Raw genomic sequence first — 19,500 nt, forward strand, 5'->3', positions numbered from 1 at the left:
CGCGAAAGAGCTTCGCAGCTCATCGGATTTCCCCAGGATAAATACAAGTCTCTAAATTCTACTCTTCGGTTCTTTCGGCAAAGTCACGTAGAAAGAAAATAAATTGAATTCTGGTGATATCCGACCACCGCCCCCCCCCCCCGCAGACCCCGCCCGCGTGGTGAACATGCCACGGGACGTCTTCCTGCCCCGCGGCATGATGGGACGCATCAGTTGCCACGCCGACGGGGACCCGCCACCGACCCACTTCAACTGGACCAAGGACGGGCAGCCCATGGTGCTCCCCGATAGGGTGAGGGCACCGTCACGTGACCCCGTGTGGTTCGTGAGCGACGCGGCCTTGCCTGTCCCCCTGCCACGCTAACGTGGAATGTGCGCGCTGTAGGAGAGCGGGCGGGCGGGCGGGGGGGGGGGCGATGCGGATGTCCTGTCCCCCTGCCACGCTAACGTGGAATGCGTGTCGCAGGAGCGCGGGGCCCAGCTGCAGGCGGACGGCTCGCTGCTCGTGTGGTTCGTGAGCGACATGGCGGCGGGGGTCTACAGCTGCACCCCCCACAACCTCCTGGGCACCACCGGTGCCTCCCCCCCCACCCAGGTCCACGTCAAGGTCAGCCGGCTCGGGTTCACCGTGGCCGGGGTTGGGTTCACCGTGACCGGGGTTGGGTTCACCATGGCCTGGTTGGGTTCACCGTGACCGTGGTTGGGTTCACCGTGGCCTGGTTGGGTTCACCGTGGCCTGGTTGGGTTCACCGTGGCTGGGGTTGGGTTCACCGTGGCCGGGTTGGGTTCACCGTGGCCAGGTTGGGTTCACCGTGACCGGGTTGGGTTCACCGTGACCGGGGTTGGGTTCACCGTGGCCTGGTTGGGTTCACCGTGGCCGGCGTTGGGTTCACCGTGGCCTGGTTGGGTTCACCGTTGCCTGGTTGGGTTCACCGTGACTGGGTTGGGTTCACCGTGACCGGGGTTGGGTTCACCGTGGCCTGGTTGGGTTCACCGTTGCCGGGTTGGGTTCACCGTGGGATCACAGTGGCTGTGCCGCACACACATTGTATGTCGTGTCTGTTCCTTTGTTTGCCTGTCTGTCCTCCGTCATCATCTCCTTCAAAACCACCACCTCGGTCATCATCGCCCCTCCACCTGTCCATATTTCCATTCCTCCACCTACCTGCCTGTCCATCCACCTGTCCACCTGTCGAATCCCCGCCTGTACGTCCATCCACGCATCCATCCATCGATCTACGTGTCCACCTCACCTGTTCCAACCATCCATCAGTACAGACGCCTCTCCATCCGTCCGTTCGTCCGCTGACCCGTCTACCCCATCGGTCCTTCTCTCTCTCCGCCCGCGTGTGCACGTGTGTGCGTGTGTGCATGTGTGCGTGTGTGCATGTGTGCGTGTGTGCATGTGCGTGTGTGCGTGCATGTGTGTGTGCGTGTATGTGTGTGTGCGTGTGTGTGTGCATGTGTGTGTGCGCGTGTGCGTGCGTGTGTGCTTGTATGTGTGTACGTGTGCATGTGTGTGTGCGTGTGTGTGCATGTGTGTACGTGTGCATGTGTGTGTGTGCGTGTGTGTGTGTGCGTGTGTGTGTGTGCATGTGCGTGTGTATGTGTGTGTGTGTGTGTGTGCGTGTGTGTGTGTGCGTGTGTGTGTGTGTGCGTGTGTGGGTGCGTGTGTGTGTGCGTGTGTGTGTGTGTGTGCATGTGCGTGTGTACGTGTGTACGTGTGTGTGTGTGTGCGTGTGTGTGTGTGCGTGTGTGTGTGTGTGCGTGTGTGTGTGTGTGCGTGCGTGTGTACGTGTGTGTGTGCGTGTGTGTGTGTGTGTGTGCGTGTGTGTGTGCGTGTGTGCGTGTGTGTGTGGTTCGTTCTGCAGGACCCGCCGGTGTTTGTGGAGGTACCGGAGGCGCAGTACACCCAGGAGGTCGGCCGTGAGCTCCGGCTGCCCTGCTCGGCCCGGGGAGACCCCACACCCCTCGTCACCTGGAGCAAGGTAAACGGAGCGCGGGAGGAGGTGGAGGTGGAGGAGGTGGAGGAGGTGGTGGAGGAGGAGGTGGAGGAGGAGGTGGTGGTGGAGGAGGTAGAGGAGGTGGAGGTGGAGGAGGAGGTGGAGGAGGAGGTGGTGGTGGAGGAGGTGGAGGAGGAGGTGGAGGAGGAGGAGGTGGAGGAGGAGGTGGAGGAGGAGGTGGTGGTGGAGGAGGTGGAGGAGGAGGAGGTGGAGCTGGTGGCGGAAGAGTCGTTGGGAAACGCCCGCGTTGAGACGCCCGCGGTAGCGATGGTGGTGCCTAAGCCTACTCCACGTTCACTCTCGCCGTGGTGCCGGCTGTCATCTGATCACTGCCACCTCGCGTTGGCCAGATACGGTGCACGCCGCATTCACCTATGGCCCATTAAGGCCTCAGGCCCCTCCTACCAGCCTCAGGCCCCTCCTACCAGCCTCAGGCCCCTCCTACCAGCCTCAGGCCCCTCCTATCAGCCTCAAGCCCCTCCTACCAGCCTCAGGCCCCTCCTACCAGCCTCAGGCCCCTCCTACCAGCCTCAGACCCCTCCTACCAGCCTCAGGCCCCTCCTATGAGCATCAGGCCCCTCCTACCAGCCTCAGGCCCCTCCTACCAGCCTCAGGCCCCTCCTACCAACCTCAGGCCCCTCCTACCAACCTCAGGCCCCTCCTACCAACCTCAGGCCCCTCCTACCAACCTCAGGCCCCTCCTACCAACCTCGGGCCCCTCCTACCAACCTCGGGCCCCTCCTACCAACCTCAGGCCCCTCCTACCAACCTCAGGCCCCTCCTACCAACCTCAGGCCCCTCCTACCAACCTCAGGCCCCTCCTATCAGCCTCAGGCCCCTCCTACCACCCTCAGGCCCCTCCGATCAGCCTCAGGCCCCTCCTACCAGCCTCAGACCCCTCCTACCAGCCTCAGGCCCCTCCTATCAGCCACGGTGCCTCGAGTGAACCAAGTTCGATTCCAGGACGCGGCCATCCTCCGCCGCCGATCGATTAGAGCCGTCTCTCCGCACGTTGCAGGTCTCCTCCTCCTCCTCCTCCTCGTCGTCGTCGGAGCAGCAGCAGCAGCCGGAGTCTCGGCCGGCCTCGTCGTCGACGCTGGCCGCCGCCGCCGCCGCCGACGGCGCCCTGCTCCTGGCGCCCGTGCGGCCCGAGCGCGAGTGGCGGTGCCGCGCCGCCAGCGCCGTCGCCGTCATCGCCGCCCACGCCTTCGTCGCCGTCACCGGTAACGGCCGGCCACCCTCCCAGCGCTCCGTGTGGCTGGGAGATGTTGACTACCTCGCCCGGTGTACAGGAGGTCGTGGGTTCTATCCCTCTCTCATCATCATCACGGTGGCTAGGAGATGTTGACTACCTCGCCCGGTGTACAGGAGGTCGTGGGTTCTATCCCTCTCTCATCATCATCACGGTGGCTAGGAGATGTTGACTACCTCGCCCGGTGTACAGGAGGTCGTGGGTTCTATCCCTCTCTCATCATCATCACGGTGGCTAGGAGATGTTGACTACCTCACCCGGTGTACAGGAGGTCGTGGGTTTGATCCCTCTTTCATCAGCATCACGGTGGCTAGGAGATGTTAACTACCTCGCCCGGTACGCAGGAGGTCGTGGGTTCGATCCCTCTCTCATCATCATCACGGTGGCTAGGAGATGTTAACTACCTCGCCTGGTATACAGGAGGTCGTGGGTTCTATCCCGACCCCGACGCCTGCTGTATATTTGGAGTTTGCGTCTCTCATCATCATCATCATCACGGTGGCTAGGAGATGTTAACTACCTCGCCTGGCGTACAGGAGGTCGTGGGTTCAATCCCTCTCTCATCATCATCACGGTGGCTAGGAGATGTTAACTACCTCGCCTGGTACGCAGGAGGTCGTGGTTCGATCCCGACCCTGACGCCTGCTGCTGCTGTATATTTGGAGTTTGCGTGTCTCTCTCTCATCATCATCATCATCACGGCCTGCTGAAGGCTACACGGGGGATCTTTGTCTTTGTGTGTGCGTGCTAACAGCACTTGCCCCAACGGCCTGCTGAAGGCTACACGGGGGATCTTTGTCTTTGTGTGCTCAGGAACCCCTCCGCACGCCGTGACCAACGTCCACGTCGCCACCTCCGCCTGCACCGCCAACGTCTCCTGGAGCGCCGGCTTTGACGGCGGCGCAGCTCAGAGCTTCTCCGTGTGGTGGGACCTACGGCGGGGCGGGGCGAGATGGTCGTGGTGGTGGTGGTGATGATGGTGGTGGTGGTGGTGGTGGAGTTGGTGGTGGTGGTGGTGGTGATGGTGGTGGTCGTGGTGGTGGTGGTGATGGTGGTGGTGGTGATGATGGCGGTGGTGGTGGTGGTGATGATGATGGTGGTGGTGATGGTCGTGGTGGTGGTGGTGGTGGTGGAGTTGGTGGTGGTGGTGGTGGTGGTGATGGTGGTGGTCGTGGTGGTGGTGGTGGTGGTGTTGATGGTGGTGGTGATGATGATGGTGGTGGTGGTGATGGTGGTGGTGGTGATGATGGTGGTGGTGATGGTGGTGGTGGTGATGATGGCGGTGGTGGTGGTGGTGATGATGATGGTGGTGGTGATGGTCGTGGTGGTGGTGGTGATGGTGGTGGTGTTGATGGTGGTGGTGATGGTGGTGGTGGTGATGATGATGGTGGTGGTGATGATGATGATGGTGGTGGTGATGATGATGGTGGTGGTGGTGGTGATGATGATGGTGGTGTTGATGGTCGTGGTGGTGGTGGTGGTGTTGGTGGTGGTGGTGGTGATGGTGGTGGTGGTGATGATGATGGTGGTGGTGGTGGTGGTGATGATGATGGTGGTGGTGATGGTCGTGGTGGTGGTGGTGGTGATGGTGGTGGTGTTGATGGTGGTGGTGGTGGTGTTGATGGTGGTAGTGGTGGTAATGGTGGTGGTGTTGATGGTGGTGGTGTTGATGGTGGTGGTTATTGGTCGTGGTGGTGGTGGTGGTGATGGTGGTGGTGTTGATGGTGGTGGTGGTGGTGGTGGAGTTGGTGATGGTGATGATGGTGGTGATGATGGTGGTGATGGTGGTGGTGGTGATGATGATGGTGGTGGTGGAGTTGGTGGTGGAGTTGGTGGTGGTGATGATGGTGATGATGGTGGTGATGATGGTGGTGATGGAGTTGAAGGAGATGATGGTGGTGATGGTGGTGGTGATGATGGTGGTGGTGGTGATGATGATGATGGCGGTGATGGTGGTGGTGATGATGATGGTGTGGTGGTGTTGAGAGAGACACCCTTAGAGGCACATAGCACGGTTGGCTACATATGGTGTGAAAAAAGTTCAACATACATAAATGGTGACGATATTGAGGATGATATTTACGATGATGGTGATGTTAATGGTGACGGTGACGATGACGGTGACGATGACAGTGACGATGATGGTGATGATGATGGTGACGTTGATGGTGACGTTGACGGTGACGATGACGGTGATGATGATGGTGACGGTGACGATGATGGTGATGATGACGGTGACGATAATGGTGACGTTGATGGGGATCGATGACGGTGACGGTGACGATGATGGTGACGTTGATGTTGATGATGATGATGATGATGACGATGACGGTGACGTTGATGGTGACGATAGTGACGATGACGGTGATGATGATGGTGACGTTGACGGTGATGATGACGGTGACGTTGATGGTGACGATGACGGTGACGGTGACGATGACGGTGACGATGACAGTGACGTTGACGGTGATAATGATATTCTTGGTTCTTTCGATAATGATGGTGACGATAATGGTAATGGTGACGATGACGACAGTGACGATGTTGACGACGATGTTGACGATGACGATGATGTTGACGGTGACGATGACGACAGTGATGATGACGACAGTGACGATGTTGACGACGATGTTGACGACGATGTTGACGGTGACGATGACGACAGTGACGATGACGACAGTGACGATGACGACAGTGACGATGTTGACGACGATGTTGACGACGATGTTGACGACGATGTTGACGGTGACGATGACGACAGTGACGATGACGACAGTGACGATGTTGACGACGATGTTGACGATGATCTAAGGGTCACGGCGCCATGCTGCGTGTCTGGCCTTCTCCGTGCAGGGTCAAGCGAGCGTGGCTGGGAGCTTACGACTGGCAGCAGCATTTCCTGGGCCTTCCAAGCGGTGGTGGCGGTGGCAGTGGTGGTGGTGGTGCCGGTGGTGGCGGTAGTGGTAGCGATGGTGGCGGTAGTGGGGGCGGCGGTGCCGGTAACAGTTCTAACGGTGCCGGTAGCGTTGCGAGTGGTAGTGGTGGAGGTGGTGGCTTCAGAAGCCGAAGGGGTGCTGGTGGTAGTGGTAGTCGTGGTGGTGGTAGTCGTGGTGGTGGCGATGGTAGTCGTGGTCGTGGTGGTGATGGTAGTCGTGGTGGTGGTGGTAGTCGTGGTGGTGGTGGTGATGGTAGTCGTGGTGGTGGTGATGGTAGTCGTGGTGGTGGTGATGGTAGTCGTGGTGGTGGTACATACAGGAGACACGGCCGTAGAAGTCACGGCGGTGTAGATGGTGGTGGTGGCAGTGTTGGTGGTGGTGGCAGTGTTGGTGGCGGTAAAAGACGCAGATGGAGTAGTGGTGGTGGTGGTGGTAAAGGCGGAGTCAGGGGAGGAGGTGTTGGTCGTGGAAGTGGTGGTGGTGGTGCTGGTATCAGACGCAGCCGTAGTAGTGGTGGTGGTAGTAGTGGTGGAGGTGGTGGTGGTGGCGGTAGTAGTGGTGGAGGAGGTGGTTGCGGTGGAGGAGGAGGTGGTGGTGGAGGAGGTGCAGGAGGAGGAGGAGGTGGAGGAGTTGGTTCAGCAGTGCCGGGGCTGCTCTGGCTGCTCGTGGAGGGGCTCGACGCGGCCTCCCTGTACGAGTTCAGCGTCCTTCCCCAGAACCGGCACGGCAGCGGCGCCTTCAGCCCCGTCGTCAGCGCCATCACCTTGCGTGGGTCACGCACCGACACCCACAGAGACCCACAGACACCCACAGAGACCCACAGAGACCCACAGAGACCCACAGAGATCCACCGACACCCACAGAGACCCACAGAGACCCACAGAGACCCACAGAGACCCACAGAGACTCATAGACACTCACAGAGACCCACCGACACCCACAGAGACCCACAGACACCCACAGAGACCCACAGAGACCCACAGACACCCACAGAGACCCACAGAGACCCACAGAGACCCACAGAGACCCACAGAGACCCACAGAGACCCACAGACACCCACAGAGACCCACAGAGACCCACCGACACCCACAGAGACCCACAGACACCCACAGAGACCCACAGAGACCCACAGACACCCACAGAGACCCACTGACACCCACAGAGACCCACAGAGACCCACAGAGACCCACAGAGACCCACCGACACCCACGTAGAGCCATAGAGACCCACCGACACCCACAGAGACCCACAGACACCCACAGAGACCCACAGAGACCCACAGAGACCCACAGAGACCCACAGAGACCCACAGAGACCCACAGACACCCACAGAGACCCACAGAGACCCACAGAGACCCACAGAGACCCACAGAGACCCACAGAGACCCACTGACACCCACGTAGAGCTATAGAGACCCACAGAGACCCACAGAGACCCACAGAGACCCACAGAGACCCACAGAGACCCACAGAGACCCACAGAGACCCACAGAGACCCACTGACACCCACGTAGAGCTATAGAGACCCACGGACACCCAGAGACCCACACTGCCCAGGTATGGGAAACTCTCCACTCTCTCCACAACTGCCCCATCACCGATTGGGGGTTGTGGGGGTGGAGTGTCCGATGGTACAAAATACTCAGGCAGGTACTTAGTTTTGGTGGGGCTGATGGCAAGGCCCCACCTCTTAGTGGCACGCTCCAGTCTCAGCAGCAGCGTCTCCAACTCCTCCTCTGACTGAGCAGCTATTACCAAATCATCGGCATACATAACGTGGTTGAGCAATAGGGAGCCATACCTTTACCGCACCCGGGCATCGATCAGCCTCCCATTATATATGTACCATATGGAGATTCCTCTGGTACACACACATATATATACACAGACACACATACACACATATGTACACAGACACACACACATATATACACAGACACACACACATATATACACAGACACACACACATATATACACAGACACACACACATATATACACAGACACACACACATATATACACAGACACACACACACATATATACACAGACACACACATATATACACAGACACACACACATATATACACAGACACACACACACATATATACACAGACACACACACACACATATACACACAGACACACACATATATACACAGACACACACACACACATATACACAGACACACACATATACACACAGACACACACACACATATATACACAGACACACACACAAAGACAAAGATCCCCCATATAGCCTTAGCAGACTGTAGGGGAAAGTGCTGTTAGCGAGCACCTATGAAGGCCCTCTCCTCCCTCCCTCTCCCCTCCCTCCCTCCCTCTCCTCCTCCCCCCTCCTCTCCTCCCTCCCCCCCTCCCTCCCTCCCCCCCTCTCTCTCCTCCCCCCCTCCCTCCCTCTCCTCCCCCCCTCCCTCCCTCCCCCCCAGCCCTTCCCACCGCCAGACCCCCGACCGGGGTCCCCGGGGCCGGCCCCCCGCCCCCCCCCGGGGCCCCCCGCCGCCTCTCGCGCCCCCAGGGGCTCACGGCGTCGGCGTCGCCCGACGGCGTGTGGGTGTCGTGGCTCTCGCCCGCCCGCACTCCTCCTCCTCCTCCGTCGTCGTCCTCCTCCTCCTCGTCGCCCTCCTCCGGACCGCCGCTCTCCATCGTCGTGGAGGTGCGGGAGCTGCGGCCGGCGCGGGAGGAGGATGACGAGGTGCGGGACGAGGTGCGGGAGGAGGTGCGGGACGAGGTGGAGGATCGCGGGATTCCGACGCAGAAGCAGCAGGAGGAGGAGGGGGAGAGCGGAGGGTGGGTGGTGGTGGCGGGACCCCTGCTGGCCAGCGAACACGGGGTGCTCATCGTGGACGGCCTGCACACGGTCTGTGTGTGTGTGTGGGGCTCTGTGTGTGTGTGTGTGTGGGGCTCTGTGTGTGGGGCTCTGTGTGTGTGTGTGTGGGGCTCTGTGTGTGGGGCTCTGTGTGTGTGTGTGTGGCTGTGTGTGTGTGTGTGGGGCTCTGTGTGTGTGTGTGTGGGGCTCTGTGTGTGTGTGTGGGGCTCTGTGTGTGTGTGTGTGGCTCTGTGTGTGTGTGTGTGGGGCTCTGTGTGTGTGTGTGTGGGGCTCTGTGTGTGTGTGTGGGGCTCTGTGTGTGTGTGTGTGGCTCTGTGTGTGTGTGTGGCTCTGTGTGTGTGTGTGTGGGGCTCTGTGTGTGTGTGTGTGGGGCTCTGTGTGTGTGTGTGGGGCTCTGTGTGTGTGTGTGGGGCTCTGTTTGTGTGTGGGGCTCTGTGTGTGTGTGTGTGGGGCTCTCTGTGTGTGTGTGTGGCTCTGTGTGTGTGTGTGTGTGGCTCTGTGTGTGTGTGTGTGTGGCTGTGTGTGTGTGTGTGGCTCTGTGTGTGTGTGGGGCTCTGTGTGTGTGTGTGGGGCTCTGTGTGTGTGTGTGGGGCTCTGTGTGTGTGTGGGGCTCTGTGTGTGTGTGTGGGGCTCTGTGTGTGTGGGGCTCTTTGTGTGTGTGTGGGGCTCTGTGTGTGTGTGTGTGGGGCTCTGTCTGTGTGTGTGTGGGACTCTGTGTGTGTGTGTGGCTCTGTGTGTGTGTGTGTGGGGCTCTGTGTGTGTGTGTGGGGCTCTGTGTGTGTGTGTGGCTCTGTGTGTGTGGCTCTGTGTGTGTGTGTGGGGCTCTGTGTGTGTGTGTGGGGCTCTGTGTGTGTGTGTGGCTGTGTGTGTGTGTGGGGCTCTGTGTGTGTGTGGGGCTCTGTGTGTGTGTGTGGCTCTGTGTGTGTGTGGGGCTCTGTGTGTGTGTGTGTGGCTCTGTGTGTGTGTGGGGCTCTGTGTGTGTGTGTGGGGCTCTGTGTGTGTGTGGCTCTGTGTGTGTGTGTGTGGCTCTGTGTGTGTGTGTGGCTCTGTGTGTGTGTGTGGCTCTGTGTGTGTGTGGCTCTGTGTGTGTGTGTGTGTGGCTCTGTGTGTGTGTGTGTGGGGCTCTGTGTGTGTGTGTGTGTGGCTGTGTGTGTGTGTGGCTCTGTGTGTGTGTGTGTGGGGCTCTGTGTGTGTGTGTGTGGGGCTCTGTGTGTGTGTGTGGGGCTCTGTGTGTGTGTGTGGGGCTCTGTGTGTGTGTGTGGCTCTGTGTGTGTGGCTCTGTGTGTGTGTGTGTGTGTGGCTCTGTGTGTGTGTGTGTGGGGCTCTGTGTGTGTGTGTGGGGCTCTGTGTGTGTGGCTCTGTGTGTATGTGTGTGTGGCTCTGTGTGTGTGTGTGTGGCTGTGTGTGTGTGGGGCTCTGTGTGTATGTGTGTGGCTCTGTGTGTGTGTGGCTCTGTGTGTGTGTGTGTGTGGCTCTGTGTGTGTGTGGCTCTGTGTTTGTGTGTGTGGGGCTCTGTGTGTGTGGCTCTGTGTGTGTGTGTGTGTGGCTCTGTGTGTGTGTGTGTGGGGCTGTGTGTGTGTGTGTGTGGGGCTCTGTGTGTGTGGCTCTGTGTGTGTGTGTGTGGCTCTGTGTGTGTGTGTGGCTCTGTGTGTGTGTGTGTGGGGCTCTGTGTGTGTGTGTGTGGCTCTGTGTGTGTGTGGCTCTGTGTGTGTGTGGCTCTGTGTGTGTGTGTGTGGGGCTCTGTGTGTGTGTGTGTGGCTCTGTGTGTGTGTGTGGCTCTGTGTGTGTGTGTGTGGGGCTCTGTGTGTGTGTGTGTGGCTCTGTGTGTGTGTGTGGGGCTCTGTGTGTGTGTGTGGGGCTCTGTGTGTGTGTGTGGGGCTCTGTGTGTGTGTGTGTGGCTGTGTGTGTGTGTGTGGCTCTGTGTGTGTGGGGCTCTGTGTTTGTGTGTGTGGGGCTCTGTGTGTGTGTGTGTGTGGCTCTGTTTGTGTGTGTGTGGCTCTGTGTGTGTGTGTGTGTGGCTCTGTGTGTGTATATGGGGCTCTGTGTGTGTGTGTGGCTCTGTGTGTGTGTGGCTCTGTGTGTGTGTGTGGCTGTGTGTGTGTGTGTGGCTCTGTGTGTGTGTGGCTCTGTGTGTGTGTGTGGCTCTGTGTGTGTGGCTCTGTGTGTGTGTGGGGGGCTCCTGTGTGTGTGTGTGGGGCTCTGTGTGTGTGTGGGGCTCTGTGTGTGTGTGGGCTCTGTGTGTGTGTGTGGGGCTCTGTGTGTGTGTTGTGGGCTCTGTGTGTGTGGGGCTCTGTGTGTGGCTGTGTGTGGGGGGCTCTGTGTGTGTGTGTGGGGCTCTGTGTGTGTGTGTGGGGCTCTGTGTGTGTGTGTGTGGCTCTGTGTGTGTTGTGGGCTCTGTGTGTGTGTGTGGCTGTGTGTGTGTGGGGCTCTGTGTGTGTGGGGCTCTGTGTGTGGCTCTGTGTGTGTGTGGCTCTGTGTGTGTGTGGGCTCTGTGTGTGTGTGTGTGCTCTGTGTGTGTGTGTGGCTGTGTGTGTGTGTGTGGGCTCTGTGTGTGTGGGGCTCTGTGTGTGTGTGTGGCTCTGTGTGTGTGTGGCTCTGTGTGTGTGTGGCTCTGTGTGTGTGTGTGGCTCTGTGTGTGTGTGTGGGCTCTGTGTGTGTGGGGCTCTGTGTGTGTGTGGGGCTCTGTGTGTGTGTGTGGGGCTCTGTGTGTGTGTGTGTGGCTCTGTGTGTGTGTGTGTGCTCTGTGTGTGTGTGGCTCTGTGTGTGTGTGTGTGGCTCTGTGTGTGTGTGTGCTCTGTGTGTGTGTGTGTGGCTCTGTGGTGTGTGTGGCTCTGTGTGTGTGTGTGTGTGGCTCTGTGTGTGTGTGTGGCTCTGTGTGTGTGTGGTGTGTGGCTCTGTGTGTGTGTGTGGCTCTGTGTGTGTGTGTGTGGCTCTGTGTGTGTGTGGCTCTGTGTGTGTGTGGCTCTGTGTGTGTGTGTGTGGCTCTGTGTGTGTGTGGCTCTGTGTGTGTGTGTGTGGGCTCTGTGTGTGTGTGTGTGGCTCTGTGTGTGTTGTGGCTCTGTGTGTGTGTGTGTGGCTCTGTTTGTGTGTGTGTGGCTCTGTGTGTGTGGCTCTGTGTGTGTGTGGCTCTGTGTGTGTGTGTGTGGCTCTGTGTGTGTGTGGGCTCTGTGTGTGTGTGTGTGGCTCTGTGTGTGTGTGTGTGGCTCTGTGTGTGTGTGTGTGTGGCTCTGTGTGTGTGTGGCTCTGTGTGTGTGTGTGTGCTCTGTGTGTGTGTGGCTCTGTGTGTGTGTGTGGGCTCTGTGTGTGTGTGTGGGCTCTGTGTGTGTGTGTGGGGCTCTGTGTGTGTGTGTGGGCTCTGTGTGTGTGTGTGGCTCTGTGTGTGTGTGTGGCTCTGTGTGTGTGTGTGGCTGTGTGTGTGTGGGGCTCTGTGTGTGTGGGGCTCTGTGTGTGGCTCTGTGTGTGTGTGTGCTCTGTGTGTGTGTGGCTCTGTGTGTGTGTGTGGCTCTGTGTGTGTGTGTGGCTGTGTGTGTGTGTGTGGGGCTCTGTGTGTGTGGGGCTCTGTGTGTGTGTGGCTCTGTGTGTGTGTGGCTCTGTGTGGTGTGTGCTCTGTGTGTGTGGCTCTGTGTGTGTGTGTGGCTCTGTGTGTGTGGGGCTCTGTGTGTGTGTGTGGGGCTCTGTGTGTGTGTGTGTGGCTCTGTGTGTGTGTGTGTGGCTCTGTGTGTGTGTGTGTGGGGCTCTGTGTGTGTGTGGCTCTGTGTGTGTGTGTGGCTCTGTGTGTGTGTGTGGCTCTGTGTGTGTGTGTGCGGCTCTGTGTGTGTGTGGCTCTGTGTGTGTGTGGGTGTGTGGCTCTGTGTGTGTGTGTGTGTGGCTCTGTGTGTGTGTGGTGTGTGGCTCTGTGTGTGTGTGTGGCTCTGTGTGTGTGTGTGTGGCTCTGTGTGTGTGTGGCTCTGTGTGTGTGTGGGTGTGTGGCTCTGTGTGTGTGTGTGTGTGGCTCTGTGTGTGTGTGGCTCTGTGTGTGTGTGTGTGTGGCTCTGTGTGTGTGTGGCTCTGTGTGTGTGTGGCTCTGTGTGTGTGTGTGTGGCTCTGTTTGTGTGTGTGTGGCTCTGTGTGTGTGGCTCTGTGTGTGTGTGTGGCTCTGTGTGTGTGTGTGTGGCTCTGTGTGTGTGTGGCTCTGTGTGTGTGTGTGTGGCTCTGTGTGTGTGTGTGTGGCTCTGTTTGTGTGTGTGTGTGGCTCTGTGTGTGTGTGGCTCTGTGTGTGTGTGTGTGTGGCTCTGCGTGTGTGTGTGGCTCTGTGTGTGTGTGTGGCTCAGTGTGTGTGTGGCTCTGTGTGTGTGTGGCTCTGTGTGTGTAGGTGCTCGCTAACAGCACTTGCCCCTACAGTCTGTTAAGGCTATACAGGGATCTGTGTCTTTGTGTGTGTGTGTTGGTCTGCCTGTGTGGGTGCGTGTGTGTGTTTTTGGTTGGGTGTGTGTGGGTGGGTGGGTGGGTCTGTGTGGGTGTGTGTGTGGGTCTGTGTGTGTGTGTTTGTCTATGTGTGTGTTTTTGGTTGGGTGTGTGTGGATGGGTGGGTGGGTCTGTGTGGGTGTGTGTGTGGGTCTGTGTGTGGCACCTGGGTCTGCCCCGTGACCTCCTGCCAGCGGGCGTTCGACACTTCACGTGTCGTCAAGGTGCACATGGCCTGGCACAAGCGTCGTGGTGACGTCACCGCCACTTAGTGGCGAATGGCGGTTGTTTTGTATTTTTGGCTGTGTGTGGGTGTATGTGTGGGTCTGTCTGTGTGTGTGTGTGTGCGGTATGCGTGGCCTGGCACAGGCACGTGGCCTGGCACAGGCACCTGGCCTGGCACAGGCATCGTGGTGACGTATTGGTGTGTGGGGAGCGGTAGTGTAGGGGTTAGATGACGATGATGACGATGATGACGATGATAACGATGATGACGACGATGATGACGACGATGTTGACGATGTTGACGATGATGACGATGATGTTGACGACAACGATGATGACGATGATGACGATGATGTTGACGACAACGATGATGACGACGATGATGACGATGATGACGACGATGATGATAACGATGATGACGATGATGTTGACGACAACGATGATGACGACGATGACGACGACGACCATAATGACGACCATAATGATGACGACGCTGCTGCTGCTGCTGCTGCTGCAGGACGCGCAGTACGAGGTGCGCGCTGTGGCCGTGGCTGGACCCCGAGCGGAGTGAGCCCAGCGACGTCGTCACCGTCTCCACCGCCGGTGAGCGAACCCGGCATGCCCCACCGCCACCGTCCACAGTCGCCAGCCGCAGCAGCAGCAGCGGCGGTAGCGGCGGCGGCAGCGGCGTTGTCGTGACGTTCACACCACGTGGCCCATGCCGCCCTCCGTGGCCGCGCCGATAGCGACGCCGCTTAGCAGGAACGGCAGCAAAAACCCACCCACCCACTAACCCGTCCACCCACTAACTCACTCACACACCCCACCCACCCACCCCACTACCCCGTCCACCCACTAACTCACTCACACACCCCACCCACCCACCCACTAACCCGTCCACCCACTAACCACTCACACACCCCACCCACCCACACCCGTCCACCCACTAACTCACTCACACACCCCACCATCCACCCACTCACCCACTAACCCGTCCACCCACTAACTCACTCACACACCCCACCCATCCACCCACCCACCCACTAACCCGCCCACCCACTAACTCACTCACACACCCCACCCACTAACCCGTCCACCCACTAACTCACTCACACACCCCACCCATCCACCCACCCACCCACTAACCCGTCCACCCACTAACTCACTCACACACCCCACACACCCACCCACTAACCCGCCCACCCACTAACTCACTCACACCACCCCACCCACTACCCGTCCACCCACTAACCACTCACTCACCACACCCACCCATCCACCCACCACCACTAACCCCGTCCACCCACTAACTCACTCACACACCCCACACACCCACCCACTAACCCGTCCACCCACTAACTCACTCACACACCCCACACACCCACCCACTAACCCGCCCACCCACTAACTCACTCACACACCCCACCCACCCACTAACCCGTCCACCCACTAACTCACTCACACACCCCACCCATCCACCCACCCATTAACCCGTCCACCCACTAACTCACTCACACACCCCACCCATCCACCCACCCACCCACTAACCCGCCCACCCACTAACTTCACTCACACACCCCACCCACCCACTAACCCGTCCACCCACTAACACCCACCCACCCACCCACCGTGTGTGTGTGTGCGTGCGTCTGCAGGTGTGACGGCGTTCCGCCGTCGCCCCCCGCCAGCGCCGTATCCACGCCGGTGCTGGCCGGCGTGGTGGCCGGAGTCTCCTTCTTCTCCCTCTCGCTGCTCTTCAGCTCCGTGGCGGCCGCCCTGGCCGCACATCGTCGCCGGCGCCGGGAGAGGAGGAGACGAGGTGAGGGTGCGGAGGAGGAGGAGGAGGCGTGTGTGAGTGTGTGGTGTGTGTGTGGTGTGTGTGTGAGTGTGTGGTGTGTGAGTGTGTGTGTGTGTGTGTGTGTGTGTGTGTGTGTGTGTGAGTGTGTGTGTGTGAGTGTGTGGTGTGTGTGTGAGTGTGGTGTGTGTGTGAGTGTGTGGTGTGTGTGAGTGAGTGTGTGGTGTGTGTGAGTGTGTGAGTGTGTGGTGTGTGTGTGGTGTGTGTGTGTGAGTGTGTGGTGTGTGTGAGTGTGTGGTGTGTGTGTGGTGTGTGTGTGAGTGTGTGAGTGTGTGGTGTGTGTGTGTGAGTGTGTGGTGTGTGTGTGAGTGTGTGTGTGTGTGAGTGTGTGGTGTGTGTGTGAGTGTGTGTGTGTGAGTGTGTGGTGTGTGTGTGAGTGTGTGGTGTGTGTGTGAGTGTGTGGTGTGTGTGTGAGTGTGTGGTGTGTGTGTGAGTGTGTGGTGTGTGTGTGAGTGGTGTGTGTGAGTGTGTGGTGTGTGTGAGTTTGTGTGAGTGTGTGTGTGAGTGTGTGGTGTGTGTGTGTGTGAGTGTGTGGTGTGTGAGTGTGTGGTGTGTGTGTGAGTGTGTGTGTGTGTGAGTGTGTGTGAGTGTGTGTGTGTGTGAGTGTGTGAGTGTGTGGTGTGTGTGTGAGTGTGTGTGTGAGTGTGTGGTGTGTGTGTGTGAGTGTGTGGTGTGTGTGAGTGTGTGGTGTGTGTGTGAGTGTGTGTGAGTGTGTGGTGTGTGTGAGTGTGTGAGTGTGTGGTGTGTGTGTGATGTGTGGTGTGTGTGTGTGAGTGTGTGGTGTGTGTGTGAGTGTGTGTGTGTGTGAGTGTGTGGTGTGTGTGTGAGTGTGTGGTGTGTGTGTGTGTGTGGTGTGTGTGTGTGAGTGTGTGAGTGTGTGTGTGAGTGTGTGGTGTGTGTGTGAGTGTGTGTGTGTGTGTGTGTGAGTGTGTGGTGTGTGTGTGTGAGTGTGTGTGTGTGTGTGTGAGTGTGTGGTGTGTGTGTGTGAGTGTGTGGTGTGTGTGTGAGAGTGTGTGGTGTGTGTGGTGTGTGTGTGAGTGTGTGGTGTGTGTGTGTGAGTGTGTGGTGTGTGTGTGGAGTGTGTGGTGTGTGTGTGAGAGTGTGTGGTGTGTGTGTGTGAGTGTGTGGTGTGTGTGTGAGTGTGTGGTGTGTGTGTGTGAGTGTGAGTGTGTGTGTTAGAGAGATGTGTGTGTGTGTGTGTGTGAGTGGAGAGTGTGTGTGTGAGTGTGTGGTGTGTGTGTGTGAGTGTGTGTGTGAGTGTGTGAGTGTGTGGTGTGTGTGTGAGTGTGTGGTGTGTGTGTGAGTGTGTGGTGTGTGTGTGTGCGGTGTGTGTGTGTGAGTGTGTGAGTGTGTGGTGTGTGTGTGAGTGTGTGAGTGTGTGGTGTGTGTGTGAGTGTGTGGGTGTGTGTGTGTGTGAGAGGTGTGGTGAGTGTGTGGTGTGTGGTGTGTGTGTGAGTGTGTGGTGTGTTTTTGCGCGCGTGGTGTGGACTGTGCGAGTGTGTGGGTGTGTTGTGTGTGTGTGTGTTGTGTATTGTGTGTGTGAGTGTGTGGTGTGTGTGTGTGTGTGTGTGTGAGCTTGTGTGCGCGAGTGTGAGCGAGTGGTGTGTGAGCGAGTGTGAGTTTGTGTGGGCACGTGTGAGCGAGTGTGAGCGAGTGTGAGTTGTGTGGGCACGTGTGAGCGAGTGTGAGTTTGTGTAAGCGAGTGTGAGCGAGTGTGAGTTTGTGTGAGCGAGTGTGAGCGAGTGGTGTGTGAGCGAGTGTGAGCGAGTGTGAGTTTGTGTGAGCGAGTGTGAGCGAGTGTGAGTTTGTGTGAGCGAGTGTGAGCGAGTGTGAGTTTGTGTGAGCGAGTGTGAGCGAGTGTGTGTGTGAGCGAGTGTGAGCGAGTGTGAGTTTGTGTGAGCGAGTGTGAGCGAGTGTGAGTTTGTGTGAGCGAGTGTGAGCGAGTGTGAGTTTGTGTGAGCGAGTGTGAGCGAGTGTGAGTTTGTGTGAGCGAGTGTGAGCGAGTGTGAGTTTGTGTGAGCGAGTGTGAGCGAGTGTGAGTTTGTGTGAGCGAGTGTGAGCGAGTGTGTGTGTGAGCGAGTGTGAGCGAGTGTGAGTTTGTGTGAGCGAGTGTGAGCGAGTGTGAGTTTGTGTGAGCGAGTGTGAGCGAGTGTGAGTTTGTGTAAGCGAGTGTGAGCGAGTGTGAGTTTGTGTAAGCGAGTGTGAGCGAGTGTGAGTTTGTGTGAGCGAGTGTGAGCGAGTGGTGTGTGAGCGAGTGTGAGTTTGTGTGTGTGCGCGTGCGTGGTGTGTGAGTGTGAGCGAGTGTGAGTTTGTGTAAGCGAGTGTGAGCGAGTGTGAGTTTGTGTGGACACGTGTGAGTTTGTGTGAGCGAGTGTGAGCGAGTGTGAGCGAGTGTGTGTGTGAGCGAGTGTGAGCGAGTGTGAGTTTGTGTGAGCGAGTGTGAGCGAGTGTGAGTTTGTGTGAGCGAGTGTGAGCGAGTGTGAGTTTGTGTAAGCGAGTGTGAGCGAGTGTGAGTTTGTGTAAGCGAGTGTGAGCGAGTGTGAGTTTGTGTGAGCGAGTGTGAGCGAGTGGTGTGTGAGCGAGTGTGAGTTTGTGTGTGTGCGCGTGCGTGGTGTGTGAGTGTGAGCGAGTGTGAGTTTGTGTAAGCGAGTGTGAGCGAGTGTGAGTTTGTGTGGACACGTGTGAGTTTGTGTGAGCGAGTGTGAGCGAGTGTGAGTTTGTGTGAGCGAGTGTGAGCGAGTGTGTGTGTGAGCGAGTGTGAGCGAGTGTGAGTTTGTGTGAGCGAGTGTGAGCGAGTGTGAGTTTGTGTGAGCGAGTGTGAGCGAGTGTGAGTTTGTGTAAGCGAGTGTGAGCGAGTGTGAGTTTGTGTAAGCGAGTGTGAGCGAGTGTGCGTTTGTGTGAGCGAGTGTGAGCGAGTGTGAGTTTGTGTGAGCGAGTGTGAGCGAGTGGTGTGTGAGCGAGTGTGAGTTTGTGTGTGTGCGCGTGCGTGGTGTGTGAGTGTGAGCGAGTGTGAGTTTGTGTAAGCGAGTGTGAGCGAGTGTGAGTTTGTGTGGACACGTGTGAGTTTGTGTGAGCGAGTGTGAGCGAGTGTGAGCGAGTGTGAGCGAGTGTGTGTGTGGTTGCCAAAGGAGTGGTGGTGCGAGCGATCAGCCACGGCCGACATCGGTGGCGTGCGACATCCGAACCTGAACCGGCCCCTGTGCCTGAACCCCCCTCCCCTCCCCTCCCTCCCCCTCCCTCCCCCTCCCTCCCCCTCCCTCCCCCTCCCTCCGCACCTCTCCGCTACGATGACTCCCTGGCAGGACCGTCCTGAGGACGAGTCTCGAGGCCCCAGTGTGGCTCACCGGGGCGGGCGAGCGTCTTAGTGGACGGGCGTGAAATAAAATAATTTACATTATGAGACCTCCTTTGCCAGTAACAAGATATACTCTGATAGTGCGCTGCTTTTGAGTTGTACGCCTTTTGGCGTCTTCTGGTCCAACACCAGTGGAGACTAGGCTCTAAGAAAAGCCGTCTCGGGTGTGGACCAATCAAATTCAAGGACAGTGCATATTATTATCAGAGTTGTCTTTTTGTTTGCATTTTGACTGCTTGTGTTGCGGTTAGTGCAGACATGATGCCTTGAATAAAGGTGTCCGTTTTTTGTGCCAGTTAAAAGGGTAAAAACATATTACTACTGAAATAAAATAAGTAAAGGAAGAAAAAAATGAAAAAGTGTTTAAAAGTAGTTTTTTTTTGGACAAAATTTCAAAAAAGTAAAAAGAAAAGTCTATTAAAATACTAAAAAACTTTGAAAAGTAACGAAAAATAAAGTTTTAAAACATAAAAAAAACAATCAAAACGATTCCCATTCCGCCACGTTCCCTCGCCTGCCCCTCCCCGTTGCCGCGCCGACAGCGATGCCGCCCGGCGGCCGCTTGTGGCGCTCGCCGA

At 57.7% G+C, this 19,500-nt stretch overlaps 1 protein-coding gene across 1 annotated transcript in view; it reads left to right on the top strand.

Annotated features, from left to right (window-relative positions):
* Positions 1-19,500, top strand: part of LOC142906274 (uncharacterized) — a 65,199-nt gene that overhangs the window by 36,380 nt on the left and 9,319 nt on the right. Inside the window, exons 7-12 of the mRNA XM_076053754.1 lie at positions 147-292; positions 467-607; positions 1,872-1,988; positions 3,061-3,226; positions 4,069-4,180; positions 15,368-15,531. Coding sequence (XP_075909869.1) covers positions 147-292; positions 467-607; positions 1,872-1,988; positions 3,061-3,226; positions 4,069-4,180; positions 15,368-15,531 — 846 coding nt within the window. The remainder of the gene's footprint in view (positions 1-146; positions 293-466; positions 608-1,871; positions 1,989-3,060; positions 3,227-4,068; positions 4,181-15,367; positions 15,532-19,500) is intronic.

The sequence above is a fragment of the Petromyzon marinus genome, chromosome 62, assembly GCF_048934315.1.
Source record: "Petromyzon marinus isolate PM22_M1 ecotype Great Lakes invasive population chromosome 62, UKy_Petmar_22M1.pri1.0, whole genome shotgun sequence".
Taxonomy (NCBI): domain Eukaryota; kingdom Metazoa; phylum Chordata; class Hyperoartia; order Petromyzontiformes; family Petromyzontidae; genus Petromyzon; species Petromyzon marinus.